This window comes from Cyclospora cayetanensis, unplaced genomic scaffold (assembly GCF_002999335.1).
Source record: "Cyclospora cayetanensis isolate NF1_C8 unplaced genomic scaffold, CcayRef3 CcayRef3_contig_72, whole genome shotgun sequence".
Classification (NCBI taxonomy): domain Eukaryota; phylum Apicomplexa; class Conoidasida; order Eucoccidiorida; family Eimeriidae; genus Cyclospora; species Cyclospora cayetanensis.
This window is the reverse complement of record NW_020312723.1, coordinates 179168-197752: the sequence shown is the minus strand read 5'-3', so window position 1 is coordinate 197752 and position 18585 is coordinate 179168. Positions and strand designations below refer to the sequence as shown.

The window sequence follows — 18585 nt, the reverse complement described above, 5'->3', positions numbered from 1 at the left end:
ATACAATATCCGGAAGTTCTTACAAGGCGATAGGCATCAGTTTCCCTCGATATATTCACGGTCTGACCGGCTACAAGATGACATTATGCTATCCTTACACATGCGGAGACCGTTGCAAGCATAGCTTACTCTATGTCTAGCAGTATGGATGTAGCGACGCCCAACAGTGTGAATCTGTTGGCGGATCATCTTGTTCGTTACCACGGGTTACCGCTGTACTGATCTGTTATCGTGATGCTAGCATTGTTTGAAGGCCTAAATAGCACACTTGTTACAGGTTTAAACTAGATATTTTGATGTCTGGAAGCCGATTTCAACGACTAGGCGAAGCGCGTTCATCGCCAACTAGAAAAGACACACCGCACACACATCCAAAGTAATTAATCAGCATAGGGGGCCTCGTTTCTCCACCAGCTCGCAGAGAACTGCATAATTTATGGTTCCACATGCATGGCTTTGCTTTTCCTGCCTTTTATGGAGCTAGGCACTGATGATCAACATGAACCTACAAGATCGCCTTCCATGACGCGAGCCTTTTGCCAGGTGTTTAACTCCACAGCAGCCTAGATCGCTCAAGCGGTAATATAACGAAGAAACACTAGACAGACAAACCGTATAAAAGCAGAATGTCTTGAGGACGTACTGATTTGGGTCTTCGTGCGCTTAAAACAGCCACGGGGGACAAGCAGTTATTTGGCCGATATCGTTGGGCCGTGGAACATTCTGTAGCTTATCGGCAGTCTCTTACAAGCTTCACCCCTCTCCGGACAGAACTCACTCTGACATTCTTTTTATGACTTTGCTTGCTTGCAGCGCAACTGGCCATGTACAGTGGCTGGAATTCTGCAAGAGGCTTTTTGGCGCGCATCCGGGAGTTGGAGGACGGTCAATTCCTCATACAGGTCAGTATTACTACCCACTCTGGCAAATAATGCCCCATATGTTCCCGAGAAGGCACTGCTGAGCTATTGTACATTCAGCTTCACGCAAACATGTCAAATGCTCTCACTTCGCAAGTGCACAAACTTCAGCCTTCCCACTACAGCGAACCACCGCATTCCTGCGGGTGTGTCAGTTTGATTCCTCAACTATTTATGGACGAATATGTGTACCTTCTGTCCTCCCCATTAATTGTTCGTTGTCCACTTAAGTATACTGAGACTACATCCCCTTGCAGCTGCTTTCTTTGCAGCTCAAGGCGCGGACCTCCACTCTCGTGGTCTCTAAAGGCCCTTAGCCCCTTAGAGACTTAGTCGAGATGTATCATTGTAAATAGCTTACAGTAAATGGATCTTATGTGCCTAGAGTAATTGGGGAGATTATTCAAGACATTGTGTTTATCTGTACGCTATTCCTCCAGAGATTGGCTAAAGGAAAGTGAGTTTGACTATAAGCAGGGTTGAAAAATGATGAAGCTCCAAACACATCTTTTCAGCGAGCCACCTTCGCATACGTGACATCAACATACCGTAGACCATTAGCGAGAAAGTCATTTCCCAGGGCCCACAACTTGGTTTGCATGCAAAAGTGCACGCTCAGACAGTCTTCGGCGAACGAACTGTGTTTAATTGTTGATAGGGTGTAGTACTGGCCGGTCCCTCGAGATACTCAACTGTTTGTGGTAGCTAAATTCTTGCATTTGATGCTAGATGCAAAAAACTTTAGTTAGTGATTTTTCATAATGAAAGTTCACAGCCTGAAAGATCACGAAGGGCCTCAGAGGCCCCAGTCAGCCCCGCTTATAGCCTACACCCGTCTTTGCCACACTCTCCTAAGTGCCCCCGAGACCCTTGGTATGCGCGACTCTTGGACGAAAGCTCACTATTCGAATGGCTCTAGTGAGTGGTCTGCCAGGAACACTAAGAATTCCTCAAACGTTGGGGTAGGCCATGTTTAAGTAATAAAGGATGCAGTTCCTCAAACTAATCGTGAGCAACCATGCACGCTCCCACTGTCCTAAGCCTCATCCTATCCTTCCATTTTTTAGTTGTTTACGGCTTTACTATTTGAAGTACTGGGCATTGTGATATAAGAGTGCTAGCTCTCCATGCTTCCCCAGGAGACTACTCAGGAATTTCGCTAGTTCTCCAATCTCCCAATGCGCCAGTCCTGTTCAAGAATACGACAAACTTTGGATTTTCTTGCGCAATACGACATCTACACACTTGAAAGAGTAGAATTATATGGACACCTTAGGGTCCACGAACCCTACAAGCAGCCTGCCTTTGTTTACTTGTGCTGCTTGCTTAAGGTTGCTCCCACCAGGCCCCCAGCATGCAAATTCTAAGCAGTGTTTCTGACAATGCCTCTTATTTTTTGCCCGCCTATGCTGAATAACCCTCAGCTTCATTTCATACGAAAATGACACGATTTACGTCATACTACTTAAGCGGGTAACCCATATCGGAAATCGGCCCTCCTGACTCTCAAGTAAAGCATTTCATTGCTTCAGATTATGCTTAGCTTACACCTTAACGTTAGCTTGCTCTTGGAGCCAGCTATCCTGCAGCTTATATTTATCGATTTAAGGGTGCAAAGGGAAATAAGAGCGCGGCTAAGCTCTCTGCTTGCAATAGTAGCCGTGATTGCAGTGAATACTGTGTTACACTGGCGTCTGACTTGCAACCTCTGCTGTAGCCGGCCTGCAGCATAAAGATGCGGTAACAGATTTTCCTTACCGTCTTTATGGAGCATGCGCATCGATTTGCAAGACAGATAAGAAAAATGACGTTTTTTTGTGGTAGGCAGTGTATGGGCGTTTAGGAAGGCTGAAAAGAATGGCACTGCGTTGAGAATATCCAGACCTTGGGGACCCTTGTCACCCCATCATACTGAATGGGCTGGGGATAGCACCGGAACTCATTGATGACGCCATTCCAATAATGGGCTGCTATTGGGGTCTGGATCTGAGGAGGGAGTCAGTAGGGTTGCTGAGGAAGTTGCGAGGGAAGTAGTGTGGCGCCTGTCAAGGCTGCCGTCGGGCCTGGTGCGGCCTTATGTTGAGCCCTGTGGCCCATAAGCCTGCATAGGAGTAGTCATTAGGCAGAGTGGTCAAAATACACATTAAGATGATTTGCTGCTAGAAGCTAGTGAATGTTTAAAGGTAAGCGGCCAACACTTTGCCAATCAGCACCTAGAGAGAATCCGCTCACCAAAGACTTTCTTTGTATTTACTGTTGCATGTAAGGCAAGCTGGCTATTTGGGGTAATAGCTTCCCCACTGGCCCAATGGGCGTCAAGGCCACCTCCGTCACAAGCAGCTAACTGCAAAATGCTCGTCGTATGATCATTCTTCGACCCTAGGCGTTATCAGTTTAATCTTTTGATTTAGCGTGCCTGTGAAGAAATAGTACGCAGTTATCAAACAGCCTTGAATAACTTTGTTCCCGCGATTTATTCTAATTGCTCAACATATCTTTCGGCTGATAATTGTAGGCGACGATGCATGTGCACTACTCTTCTTCAGAGGTTGAGGACTCTGCTCGTCTACGGGGTTGCAAGGCTCCCAGCTCTCTAGGTGCTAGTGCCTATAGTGCGCTTTGAGTTGCAAAGGGAAGCATCTGGGAGCATGTCTGTGGCTTTATGTCACTGAACGCAATTGAAAAAAAAGTATTGTTTGAACGTGCGCTACCTCAATGTGAGAGGACAGATTAAGCCTTTGCCTATAAGGAATCCCACCCTGGAGCACCGTGAGCTAGCTTCTACATAGAACGTGTTTGGCTCTCCATGAGTGTTTCAAGGGCAGAGCCCAACCAAGTCCAAGAGCGCCAATATGATAAATAATGCCCAGAAGCCCTCTCACTCGGTGAGTACTGAGAATGCTTCTCGAAGTATACAGAAAAGGGGAGTGGGTGCGGCGGCTGAACAGGAACATACGGATCCTGAAATTTCACAATATGCTTTGTGAGAGGCCCATAAAGGATCATAAAGGCAAAATTGGTTTAATGGAGAAAACACACGTTTGTATCACTTCGGAGCTACCAACTCCAGAATCGATGAATTCAGGTACCGGTACAGCACTAGGTGCGCTGGTGTCTAGTGTTCTAGATGCTCATTGCTTAGTAAACGCTTATAAGCTTAGCTGTCCCCTCAACTGTGGCTTTGACTGAAGCATTGCTGAGGCAATAATGCTCGCATGTTTAGCGAGAAGCTGCAATGTAATGAAAGCAGTATGCTGGATTCGGGGAGCATGTTTCTCGTCTAAAACATATTGGGGTGCTTAGTGGACCCATCACTCTGGGTATGACCCTCATGCCACACAGTGCAGTTTCAAAAGGAGTGATTTTCCATGTTGAGAAAATATTCCTCAGGCATGATCTAGGGGTCCGTGGTAACTGTGCTTTCTCGGAGTGATCGACTTGCTGCACATGTGATTCTGTGGAGGCGGGCCACGAAGTAAGGCAACATCGAGCTACATCATCACCAACAAAAGAAGCTGGTACTGCATTGGGAAGCAGTCAACCCTTTCTGCATGCCCGAGGAGGTTGTATACGTGTTGGCAAGGGAGGCCGAATCTTGTTCGAAATACTACGGACTGAGCGGGAACTTATGGGGAATGCATGTGGCATTTGATGCTGCGCTAGATGTATCGCTTGCCAAAAAAAGACACTCGTGAGTCCAATGCCCAAGAGTATCCACCAGCAAATTGGCAGCGTCACTTGAAAGCCACGGAAGGCTAGAGGGTCATCCAAAGTTTCACGCCAGCGTTCCGTCCCTGCACAAGCCATGGCGGCCAAACAAAATCCAGATAGCAGCCAAAGCAGTTTGACTTTTAGGTGATGTTTTAGCTGCACCGACGCTATCCACCTGAGCAGCGACATCAAACATTTCTCAGCTACTACTAAAATGCTCTCGTTGTCCCTTGCTAGTAATCCTAAAGCAAGCATATACATAAGGATCGGCTAATTATCAGTGCCACAGCAAACTGATCTCCCTTACCTGCGTCTAAGCGTGAGCATTTTATGACGTAATTCGTTAGGAATGGAGCCTAATACACTCTAAGAAGGAAGCAGATCAGCATATGTAAGTCAAATGCTGTGAATAAGCACAACCAACAGGATTGTAGGGCAAAGTACACTACTCAAACAGCATAAGTAGGGTCTAGCCTTTTCTCACCGTCGGTTGCCACATGTAACCGTGCTCTTGCTCACGTTCAAAGAGAACATACCAGAAGTCCTGGTTACACGACAGATACAGGCTGTCTTGAGAGAAATTCACCGATAGCAAATTGTAGGGCTGACCGTACTTTGTTCATAGTGTGGCGTCAGGGGGTAGGCTCTTAAAAATTAAAGCACAAATACTTTTTCCTTAGTCTCTGATGCATTATACCTTTGGAAGGCCCCTCAGGTAAAGATTTGTATTGTGGCGCACCCTGTCATTTTCCTGACGGTATTGCTTTACATCAATAATCTGATATATCTTCGCCATTTTGAACTGCTACTCGAATTTACTTGCTGCTCTCTCAGAATTTCAATCTCCCTGAGTTAGGCATACAAGGCTTCCACATACTAGATTTGTGTGCTGGTTGCAGTGGCCACTCGCAGACTACTGTAAACCTGTGGGGAGGTGCACGTTATTCCAGCTTTCGCGCAGTCAAATGTAGCGTAAGATGCCTTGACTGAGAGTGTAAGTAAGAAGGCTTCTCGGAAATGAGCGGTTCCAGTGCCGTGAAGAGTTTACCCTAGTTACGCGGCACGGAAAAGAATAACATATTGCATGCAGCATGGGAACACGCAAATGCTCCGAGGCATGTTGAAGAAGGTACTAGCAAGCGGGTTGAGGTGGTGCGGCCTTAAAGGCATATAAATGCGTTGTAATACAGGGTAGAGAGGCTAGGCTCCATCAGAGGATGGTGCTAGGCTCCATCAGGGGATGGTGCTAGGCTCCATCAGGGGATGTCTGATGCCTTCCGAAATTCGCTTCAGTCAGCCGCCGAAATGATGGCCTCTAGAATTTCTTTTCTATCGACACTCACTTGTTGGGGAGTAATTCTACTAAGAACGAGTATGTGGCCTTCCGGTTTACGTGAAAATATCAAGGCTCCCTGGATAAAGAACACTAATAATGTCATCCCCTTAGCCCGACGTAGCCAGCCCTGAGATGAGTGTAGCTTAAGAGAGCAGCAGTGTCTATTTTACTCCCCGTTTGGGCTTGTAATGGCTACATTTGTCGGTTTGTCAGGAAAGGGCGCGGGAATGCCTGCTGTCGTGTGGCTGTCTGAGGCACCTGGTTCCAGAGGGATCATGCATCTAATTACACATAAAGTGTGCGCAAATATTCGGAAACTATTGCAAAGAGAGACCAACAACTAGTAGGTTCAACCCTGCCGTGCCAGATTCAAGCAGGTTCAGCTGGAAGAAGCCAGGGGCTGCCCGGCAAATGCATGCATACATGTGTACACTGCTTGCTAGATGTGAGCATTTTGATACCCAGTAGCTTAAAAACGAACAATATATCTTCGAACGTGCAGTGTAAGAATTCTCGCATGAGAAACTTCAGGTGGAGCGGCAGCCATTTTGTTCGCCCGCAGGGTTGCAGGCCTCATCCGAATCCCAACAATGCTTTGAATAGGCCCAAAGGTTTGCCGCACACATTGAAGAGCACGATTTCTTGCACAGACAGAAGTAATCTTTGCGATTGACTCAGCGTCTTTGCGTGATTGTCTAAAGAAACCACGGCAAAGTTAAGCCAGCCTCAACTACACCAAAATGGAGCATTTACCTGCACCCTGCAGATTGTCTCCCGCCTGTGCCCGTAGGCTGGAGGCGACGCTGTGGCCTTAGAGGTGATAAATGAACACGGGTGTATCAATAATCCACACCTTTTAAAGTAAAGACTTGGGCTCGCGCTTTCTGTTGTGGCCTGTGAGCATTGCAAGGTCGTGCATATAAGAGTCAGCTACGAGGCATGATTCCGTCGACACGTTCTCTTTCCTTGACTGATTACCCTGAGTACACTCCATTAAAGCCTGCTTCACAAGGCATAGTTCTGTCTTACCGGCTAACTGAACGGTAACTGCTGGTATATTCAACGGGAAACTGTAATGAACGCAATTACGGTCGTTCCCCCACAGAGCCACGAAAATGGTGCGACAATTCATTGAGGCCTTCCAATCAATACACTGAGGCATCATACATGACACAGTTCACATGCGCTGCTACACCTACAAGTTATTGACCTGCCTGTAGTGAATTATGTACTACAATCCCGGCTGTAATTGCAAGCTGTGCACCTACTCATGCCGGTGCCTTCTTTTGCTCTTACTGCGGAAGAACCTTTCTGCGGGGCTTTAGGATCTTAAATTTCATCAATTAAATTCAGAGGAATATGTTTAGTTTCAATAATTAGTGCAGAAATACATGTTATGCTTTGTTGATTATATCCGATTTCGGTGTGGAGTCTTGGTCTAAAAATTCAGACATTAGTCTTTGCAGGTGTGCTAGGAATAAAGATCTAACCGGCCTCAAATGTTCGGCTGCCACGTTAGTCATTCCCCAAAATTATGCTTGAGAGCGCAGACGTTTGCCTCTTTGGGGAATACAACACCTCTCACACCCAAGCACCACACCTTTTAAGAAGATCAGGCTGTCTGCGGCTCTCAGAAGCAGAGGAACTCCCTTCTGTTCTACGCTTCGAGATGCTTCAACAGCATGCTGTGCGGCGATAGTTGTATTTGGCCTTATCTTGCACATTCTGCGCATTGTATGGCTCGTGGCTTCTTGCGAAAATAGTAAGTTGATCGAGAAGCTGTCTAGAGTCCAATGCAGCCTGCTGGGGGGTCACAAACGATGCTCCTTTTTTTAAAAAAAACTCTATCATTACTCATTTATTCCAATAGTGCGGGAGCACAAGGAATAACAAAGGCGCTTAGAGACGCTGTTTAGCCCCACCTCGCAAATGCCTCCATCTGAGACCTCCAGAGGGACACATTTAACACGGACTCGATTAAAAAAAGGCAACTGTTGAGGTTTTCTCAATAGGGCACCCTCATTCCCCACACGCGCCTTGCAGGGTTTTAGCATGAGGGGTGAAAGAGAGCAATGGTACGCTTAGCTGCACCTGAGAACTTCGGGAATTACAGTTGCACGAAGCATCTAGTGCACAAGCACACAGCATTGCATCTTGATGTACTGAGCTATTGCTGGTCTGCAGTAAATAAGACAAACGAATAGACAAATTAATAATTCACTTTTTACTAACTCATAGAGAAGTGTAACTAGTACAGTAGAAAATATCTAGGTGTAGCCTAGCCAGCTACACCTCCCCGTCCAGGCCTGAAGACCAACACCATCGTGTTCCGTACATGCCAATCACGCGCAAGTTAGTAAGTGATTTTCCGCCCTGTTGCCAATCCCTCAGCAGCCAAAAACCAAATACTGTGCAACTGAAAACTCCACATTGAGCATCATCCAGTATAGAAAACTCGATGAGAAGAAGGCTATACACATAAACCAGCGTATGACTAGGGGCCAAACCAACATAAACTTGACCGCCCGATGACTCGCTGCCGTCGGAGCGCTCAAATGCATAAGGCCTCTGCTGAGAGAAAACAGGAGAGAGAGTAAAATATGACAAGGAAATTTGAATAAACACCAGTCCAGCAGTGCCTCCGTATGCTAATACAGCCGGTGCATGCAGGATGGGCGAAAGTTAAAGCGCCAAAAGAGGCGTAAAACATATCGTAAAGATAGTAGATCTGTAGCTACCTGCGCATAAGTCTTTCTCAGAAACAACGTAGTAAAATTGACCAGAAAAGTTTAAGGCAATACCCAGAGGTGAAGGTATTCGTCTACGTAGAGAACATGCGTTGATGACTGGCGATTTCCAATTATTGCCAGGAATACCCTCCATGGCGACTAGCGTTGAGAGCGACACAAAGCTGGAAACCCTTTTCAGGCAATGAGGCATGCAGCTGCTGCTTCGTTAACGTATAGGACTAAGCTCTTTAGCCCATTTATTAAGAAACCTCCGTTCGTGTGTCACCAGAGCTCAGAAGTCCTAGGATCCAGCACCCATATGGTTCAGTGTGGATCATGCGTCTCGACGCATGCCATCTTTCGCAGTGGCAGAATATTTGAGGAAGTTTGAAAATATCTTCGAGAATTAATGTTGATAACGCTGTGTTGCATCCTCTTGCCGTGTCAGGATTCAGGAAAACAAGACATCCAGCCGCTTTCGCAGCTATTAGTGACCAGGGAACCGCTGCGTACAACCATTCAGTGCTTTAAATGAAACGGTTCATCTAAGGTCTCCATAGGGAGATACTTATATCCGGACATAACAAAGATTCAATAGAAACTTTTGAATTTTTTCTTAAAAAGCTTCCCCTTTCCTCTGCACGCACCTCACAGTGTATCGACATGACGGGAGAATGACAGCAAGGGTGCGCTTAGCTGCACCTCTAAGAACCCTTAGCACTCGCAGGTAGTCGAACAAATCATCTGCTGCACAAACACCTAGATAAATAGTATGCTAAAAGCTTTAATAGAGTAGCGTAGCCCGCTGCATGCAGGAGCAGGCCAGTCGATCGTCAGAGACTGGAGAGAGAGAAGAATCTCTCAGGCCGTCCAAGTGAAGTATCTACACGAGTTCATAGAACAAGAATTAAAATTAGTTTTTGCTGAATGTATAGTTTGCAAGACTATTCAGGATGATCGAACAGAGTAGTCATGCATTCGTGGATCTGGGTTATCCACACACGCTCATTCAACTAGCATTGTAGGTGCTTGATACTCCTCCACGTTTAGAAGGCTAGAAGCACCACTAAGACCTATCAGTAGATGCCAATTCAATAACGAGCTGTCGTTGGCCCGGGTCTTTGGAAAAAGGCGGTTAAATAGGGGAGGAGCTAGCTGGCCTCGAGCGTTGGAGCATGTCCGAGGTGCGGTAGAGCCTCCGTTTTGACTATCCCTGTTGCTCACAAGCCTGTCTAGTACTGGCCATTAGGGGCTGGCCCAGCAGGTGCTTGCTTCCCCAGCCAGACGCAAATAATTGACAAGTAAGCTTTTGTTGATTGGTTATGCTCCAGTTCGGCCCACATTCAAGATCAATTTACCTGTAAGCTTCAAAATGGAGGAGTAGCAGCACTTATGGCAAAATATAAAACAACTTAATCTACCAGAGCTACCCGATTCACGCACAATTCTTATTCGCTAATGATTTAGATGCTGATGCATCTGGATTTACCTCTCATGGGGCTGAGGGTCATGGTTGACTTTAGGAGCTCAAAACACCTGGCATTTTACGTGTTACTGCTGAAAGTACCCTATAATATGCAAAGAAAGAGGCTAGGCGCGCAATAATACCTTTACTTTACTGCATCAAGTGTAGCGTAGCCCTCCACACTCTGCAGTGCAAGCGCTCTGCATTTTGTGTATATCTTATGTTCCCCCCAGCTATATTAGCTTATATATTGCTCAAACGCTTTATATAGGCATCTGCGGTAAATTATTGTGTGCCGCTGAGTGCGAGTGCCCAAAGTGCTTGCACGGTGGAGCTATCCTCACACGCGTTGTTTTCTCCTCAAAGGCGGGAACCTGCGGTGTGGGAGTGCGAGGGTGGGAAACTCTTGAATGGGATTCATAAATCGCTGCTGGCTGCGCTTTGATATGACTTAGGGCTTAGCTCTCCCACATTGAAAATGAGACCACAGGAGAAGCGTAACGCCCAGTGGGTCTAAACTAATTGAGCCGCTCACACTTTACCCTGTGCATTCGCGTGCAACATATGCACAGGTCTGACCTTCTAATGGATTCTTAGCTACATTTAGCTGCTGAGTAAGGTATGCTGCTGTTCAGGGAAGTTATGACGTGCGCTGCAGCCCACGCCTGAGTGGGTGGGAGACTGCGCAGCTCACGGCTAGTGCAATGTGTATAGCACAGCAGCGAGGATAAGCGAACCGCACCTAGAAAGTGCGTCTTAGTCACCAGAAATTAAATCCCGCCATAAAATCGCATCAGGAGTGCGTCGTACTTGCTGCAGTGCGTAGCAAGTACTGCAGAGCTTGCACCGGGCCCACTGCTCAACAAAAGGCTGGTACAGAACCCGCCCAAGATATGCAATAGCCAGCCCAAAATATCGCTTAAAGTCTGGCATTGGATGAAGAAACTGTTTCAGCAGGCAGAGCTGGCTTATTTCATATTGAGACAACTCAGGGTGACCTCGGAACCGACTCCAGTGGGGCTTCCGACCGGAGCGGCTGGCAATGGCTTACAAATTCCTTGGTATGGATAGCAGCATAATTGGCCTACAAAAGTAATAGATTGAATGATCTGGTTTCTAGCTGCTTGGGAATGGCTGTGCTGACGTTAAGACGGGCATTTGTAGCTGCTTTCTACAGTTCGAATTGCACTGCTTGAGCATCTCAACACCCCTGCGAGCCTAATACACTGTAGGCTCCCCCATTAAAAAAATCCTTAGTAAAAAAGAAGAGGTTTTTAATGGGCTACCCTGCTGCTTGTGCTCATCAGGACCTCTTTTCGTGGGTCTGCAAATCAGAAGTCTTTAAAACCCTTGAGGGGACTCTTCCGAGCAGTTCCAAAGAACACACCCCAATAGGTGCTTATAGCCCGATATTTGAACAGGATTGCTCTCACGGAATGGCCGTTGGAGCAACAATGGGGCAAAGCAGAAAAAGTAGTGTCGTCACAGATAGGTCGTCTGGGAACTTCGGCGACCAGCCTTTGTCTCCACCAGACACGCCATGCCCTCCCTTTACAAGGAAATATGGTGACGCAAATCATAGCATTCCGAAAGATTACACAGAGGCTGGCCGCTTTATTCCACCTTGGGAAGCTGCGAAGCAAATTGCACTTTCCCCTGGGGAGCTGTCAGTGGACAACTGGCAGGTAAACTACGACCCGCATGCTCCTGATCTTGAGGCCACTTGGAACCCTTATGCAGGGCTACACCTCAGAAGTCCTTCACATTGTGAGACTCATGGAATGCAACAAATCAACGCTAGCATTTATCATTTAGGAGATGTCAGAGCTCAAACTTCGGAGCAAAAGCAAACAAGCAAATATGAGCTCTCTGACCCTGGCCTGCATAAGGCTCGACCAAACAGCAGCACTCCTAATACAATGCACCTGCTAAGTGGGATTAGCTGTGTTGGAGCTCCTTCACCCTTGCTGCAGAAAATCCCCGTAGTGCGACCGCAGCAAATGGTGCATCTCTGTATCATGACACTAGCAAGTGTGGGGTATGTGCTGATCCTCACAGAACAAATAGGGCTGACACATCTCGTGGCTTCCAATCCACTCGATCAACTCTCGATGCCGATGGCAGCCTGTGCAGCTGTTTGCTTGGCATATACGTGCTATGTTACCGTGCTCCAATGCATAGGGGTCAAAATCGAGGAAGCAGGTACTAGCGCTCTTCTGGAGATAAAACACCCTTCCTCGGACTTTTCGTCTACATGTTCGCCTATCCATGGCCTAAAGTCTGTGCAAAGGTCGCAAGAGCTACAAAAGCGGTTTACGTCAGATGTTCTGAGAGCGTTGGCTAGTTGCGTATTATGCGATATGTTGCGAACTGATACACCACTCTGGCCACTGCTAAACATGCCTTTAAATGCCAGCAATAAACCACTCGCTGATCCGCCAGTGTTTGCACCTTCACCCCGGGGTGCATTAATTGGCATTTTCGGATACCCCCCGCGCCACGCAGAAGGGCAAGCACGCTTTTCCTACTTACTACGGCTGCGCCACATCCTTCTCCCAATCATGGCAGATGGAGCACGCATCGTAGGCTTGTGGTTTGCCTTTAAGGCTCTACGCCAGATTCATGGAACGGAATCAGCTCAGAATTATCCGCGTCAAGTGAAACACTGTCGTGCCCGTCAAGGCCACATGATGGTCCTAGTACTTGCTGCTGTCTTGATAGCTTCTGTCATATTTTGTCAGGCATTTTGGAGCTCAGCTTGCTTCGATTCTTTAAGAGACCTGTTTCCGCCTGTGGGGGAACGGGCTGCGTTTCTTGCTGGCCTTCTTTTGCGCGCTCACGCTATTCTTCTCGCAATAGTCGCTGCTCTCAGCGGCTGTGTTTTAGCTGCAGCTTTTGGTCGCCTTTCTCACAGGCAGTCAGTTACCTTGTCCAAACTTTTTGGAGTTGTATCGTCTCTTTCCTTCTTATGCTACGTTCTTTTTGACGTCTTCATTGCAGCAGCTCCCTCTTTACGCCATGGTTGTGCACCCGATTCAGGATCAGCAGAAATGCACAGCGGTTTTTCAGCCATCAAGGCGTTCGCTACAGCAGCAACGGTAGCTCATTTGCTGGCTCAGTTGTGCCTCAGCTTGAGCGTAATTACCTTTGGGTTCAAGGATGCGCTTGTGAATGTTGCATCTAATATTCAAAGCAGAAACGAAGCACATTGCTTGGGGTTCGTAAACAGACCAACTGAAGGGAACTAGCTATTTAAGGAAGACGTACGCAATGCTGTAAAACATAGCATCTTTGTAAGATTTGTTGCGAGTTTTGTACCTTTGAGCTCTAGAGAACGTAAATGTCACCGAATCAAGATGTAGTAGAATCGTGAACTTCTCCTACCAAGATTGTTTCACCTTGGCTGTTTGGAATCCACCTAATGATGCGGCTGATACTCAGGAATTCTTTAAAGGAGTTGCTTGCAGCCACCTAAAATATAGTGCTGCCAATGGAACATGTGCAGCTAGCTTCATGAGTGTTTTCAGTCTTTGTTCTCATGTTAGCAACACAGCACCTCACCAAACAAGCATTAATCATATAGACGTAGTGAGCTAACTTAAACAAGCCTTTTGAAAGAAGAGTTTGGAAGCGAGCCTCATAGCAAGCCCAAGTAGGCTGTGCGCTTTCGAGCCCAGGGCATACATTTAATTTCCAGACCCTAATTACACGCTAAACCGGCGTAAGAAAACCCTTTTTCGGTGTTGACCAGTAGCGTACTGTATGTTCTAGTCTTGCTGCTAATATACCAATCGACTTCATAAAGTCATCGACAAATTTGAGTTTGACGGGCTAAAGATGCCATTAAGTAGTGAAGAGAAGGCCAAAAGTCAAATTAGCTGTACAGGCATCAATTTTCTAGCTTGCATGACAGATCATTCGCTGTGACAATTATTGGTATGCATACCCCTGTGCAAAGCCCTCTTAGCTGATCTCTTTGCTTACAGACCGCTTTTTTCATGGTTGGAGGTGTGTAAGCCTTGCAAAGTATTCTACAGGCTATCTTCTGTAAACTCGACTCAGCTTCCGCAAGCCTCGAAGTGAACATTTCAGAATCTCGCTGTAGTGCAGGCAGTGCCTTTTCTCGCACAGTTAGGGAAGAATAACTAACGAGGCGAAGCCCTTACCCCTAAAGTTTTTCCTTGTGAGGCTGTCGTGTCACGTCTGGTACAGATAGCTTCGAACTGCTATTATTTCGGCGAACACCGAAATTCCAGTGCGGGGCTATGAGTGAGCTTGCCCCATTGGCTGTACAAGTTTCACTCTCAACCGTTAGCCTTGTTTTGCAAAGTTAAGCTCTGGGCCACCTTTTCGGATCTCTCTAGGCACGCTGTTCATGAACCCCCCGAACACATCGTTCTCAAGCGCTCTAGGGAGCCACGCAAGCAAGAGGTGAGATGTGCTCCTCATCGCGCATCTTTGGTCGTTACAAAATATTTGTGTTACACGACGAAGCACACAAAGGTTTACTTGTATGGCTTTGAAATCTGGTGGTGCTGCAAGAGAGTATACCCCATTGTGTTTGCCTCTACTCATACAGCATTAAGTCGCCATCCTTCCACAGTTCATATTGAGTGTAAGTACTTTGGATATCTTTGGATATCTTTGGACACAACTTACGCCCGCTTGTAAGCTCATTAGTATGCTTAAATACCATAACGAATGATGCTGATAATTGCTATATGCAGATTCTGACCTTTTGACTTCTTCGAGCTGCGCCATTTTCATGCAAAAACGTAATGGAGGAGTAATATTATCATCGAAGTGCCAGGAAGGATCAGGCGTAACAGCTGGTAGAACTTTTAGTAATCCTCAGTCTACTTGCACATTGGAGCATTGGGTAGCAAACAACTTACAATGACATAATGCAAGGAAAAAAGGACAAAAACTCCTCGAGGACACGCGAGTTAGGGTAGGGAACAAAATTCAGCAAGCACAGGCGGGTAGCGGCCTCGCTTAATTTCTATGAATCGTTGGCAACACAAAAACAGCAGCACAAAAAGCCGCATTATAAGCTCAGAACAGGCCTAAGTAGCATTCGTCTTAACCGTGAACGGTCGAACTCTGGCAGATAAAATTCATGCTAAGAGTCTCCGCATTGAAGTAAAGAAGTATATTTAAAGATTGACCTTAGCCACATTGCGCCGCTGTGGAACTTTGCTTCACGGCCCTCACTGTCCAAGGGGCTTTAGAGCCCTTTGCCCCTTGAGCGAACAGAGCATGATGATCATGTGCCAAATTTATGAGAATTACCCACATTTAGCTTCCTGGGCAAGCAGTGCCGGTCAATATTGGTGGGTAACTCAATGGGCTTAGGTCTCCCAAGAAGAAGCTTTGAGAAGCTTCGGCTTTTCGTCCATGTATAACGTCTGCTTTTGTTGGCCGCAGGCCCATACTAGCTCTCCACATTAGTTCTTTAAGAATCCGTTTGCGCTTTTTATGAAATTTACATCAAAAGCAGAGATATACAGTGGCTTCAACCAGTGTGGTGCAAGAAGAGGAGAAATTAACAATTTTGTCCTCTTCCTGGGATTCCGCAGCTACCTCAGCCTATTCGCATTATTGCTTCTGTTTCTGTGTCCAGGATTCCTGGGTGTTTGGCCTTTATCTATGCTATCAAAGTACAATATCAGTGAAAATATACTTGCAATGGATGAGATGATTCATAGGAACTTGCAAGCATTTAAGTGGCAATTGATGAGCCTTACGTACAATGGGAGTTGCACTATGTATCGCAAATTTACGTGCACTTTAAAGTCCACCTACCTGCGAACAATTTAGAACCTCGTGCAAAGTACTAATTCGAGGAGCCACGAAACTGTGCCCCAGCATGTATTTTGCCGTTTGTCGACATGGCTGCAGTTCTACTTGAAAGTTTTTAGTAAATGTGGCGAGCAAATGAGTGTTTCTCTGCCAAAATCATTGATAGATCTACAGGGTGTCGCACAGTTGTCTTAACCAAGAGTTGCAACCTCTTGAGAGAGACCAATCGTTGACTGCAAGGTTTACATGGACAAGAAAGGAGCTACAGGGCTCTAGTTCCGTGTGTCAGCTTGCTGTATCAGGTAAATGGGCTCGAGACAGCCTGGAGATCGGCAGCTATCGCATGCGTGGTTCACTGTTGCCCCGCCGGTCAGGAAATTACAGTGTGCGGCCCAGTTAATTTGGGATAGTATCTTGTGTACAGAAGCCTATTGTTTAGCTGTTATAGTTTAACACCTTTGAATTGCCCTAAATTACTAAAGATACGCCACACAATCCACTCCAGTAGGCAAAGAAGCAGTTTTGCAGCAGATTCATCTAGTCAGGTTTGCATTGCCATAGATGTCTATTGTGGAAGATTATTGAAAATCTACTTTTTCAAAGCCACATTAGCAATTTAATAAACTCGGGAGAAAATTGGCCTTATCTTGCTGTATATACTGAATACGAGCTAAAGGTTTCTCTGGAGCTCTCTGCACAGCTCTAACTAACGTTTGGGAAGCTAACTGAAATTAGTTTGCGGCCCCCTGGCTTTCTCTGACTTCGTCTGCCAGCACCGGGCCAAAAAACAGCTAACGTGTTTACCAGTTACACATAAGACAAAGAGGAGGTAATTAATTCGACTTTGGATACCGAGTACGCGGAGAGACTAGTTTACTCGCTCTGTCCTGCCTGAGATATGGACAACACTTTCTCTAGTTTCCGGAAGCGATTCTTGACACCTGGACTACGAGGAGGCCAACATGTGGTGCTAGGAATGTTTCTTATTCGTTCGCTACCTTAAAAATTCTCGAGAACCACGGCACCCATTTTCGGTCCATTTCCGCACAGCCAACGTGTTTCGTCACTTTGAACTACCACGCATTCGTAAAATGCAAGACAGGATCTGGGAGCTCCAACCTGCCCATTGCAGCTCATTTTAAAGCACACAAGATCCCTTTGGTTGTGGTTTTCAAATAATGTCCAGCAGATGCCTAAAACAGTGTGCAGCTCCCGGTTCAAGGTACCGTGAAGAATCAGGTAGGAAGTGCGTGTCACAAGCTTCACAACATGCGTGAGTTCCCTCGCTCTGACATCGCATATTAGTTAATTACACAACCAGCTAAAATGCATACCCATTCACATGTACCAGAACAGCTGTACAGATATATTCTTGCAATGCCGTAGCGAGGCTTATCTACTGAGGCTTCCTCAAATTTGGCAACATTTGACACCTAGTCCTAGCAAGTGAAGCGTTTGCATATGTGGGTGCCTACTTCCCCTATAAAGATAGCTGACTCTTTTTGGCCCTCAACAGTATCCTCGTTTAGGCAGACTCAAATCACAGGCTGTAAGAACATTTGGAGAATGTATCTGATATGTAGCACAGGCTGTTTATTTGCTCTGGATCCTAAGAGGTTGAGACGCATGCATACGGAGTGCTTCAAGGATGCCATAAGGCAGGAAAGACGTAGCATCCCCTTCCGCAGGCCATTCGATCCCTAGAACCACGAAACTTGTGTAACATGAAGCTATACTGGTGACTCACTAAATTTTTATTTTCGGCGAAAGTGGAACTATTAGTCTACCGGACTTCTTGACTTCTGCTACTTTTCTTGCTTCTAAAGTGAACAGCTGAACACGGAAAAAATGGTGGCTATACCCATTGGGCCTGTCCAGCACAAATAGACCAGTCAGTCCAGCTTTCTTATGCATGTGTTACTTGGGCCAGCTGGATGATCTGGATCGTCGATATGTCCAAAAATTCGTTTGCTGCTCCTCGTAGGGCCACAGCAGCACGGCTATTAACAAAAACACCATATCAAAGGCAGGGAAATTTTCCAAACTACCCCGTCGAACGAATTCCTTGTCCTCTCTGCTATTAGCCCACAAGGTCTCGGCAAGACCGGAGGAGATGCCTGGGGTGCGCATTTGTGCGCCATCTGGTCCCTCCGTGCATTTGCGCACATTCGCACATAGTAGCTTTGTGCACAAGGGCACACCCTTAATTTTATATTTTGAAGCTAACTTTTCCATGAAGTAAATTGCACACAGGAACCGTGAAAGCTTGCTCTTAATATCAGAGTACACCGTCTGCAAGTTGTATTACACTGCTGATATTCCTCAAGCATAACAAAGCCCGCTGCACCTCAAATAAAATCCAGCTTGAGCACAGCAGTGGAGCTTACTAGTGACGGCTCGTGCCTTCATAACGGAAAACAGTGTCGCTACATCCCTTTAAGCCATATCCCCTGGGATGGCTTGCTGCCCACGATTATTCATGTTCCTCCATACTCCCTTCCTTGTGGGCGTTATCTTCTAACCTACCATCACATGCGGTTCCGATCGACGTAACTTTTCATTCCTGATAGGGCAGTTGCATTTTTTGCTGGAAAGGACTTTTTCATTATGACCTCAGAATTG

At 46.4% G+C, this 18585-nt stretch overlaps 1 protein-coding gene across 1 annotated transcript; it reads left to right on the top strand.

Moving 5' to 3' along the window:
- The first annotated feature begins 11615 nt into the window (after window positions 1–11615).
- Window positions 11616–13409, top strand: LOC34620979. The gene has a single exon (XM_022734207.2). The coding sequence runs from the start codon at window positions 11616–11618 to the stop codon at window positions 13407–13409; it is 1794 nt and encodes a 597-aa protein (XP_022586467.2).
- The last annotated feature ends 5176 nt before the right edge of the window (window positions 13410–18585 follow it).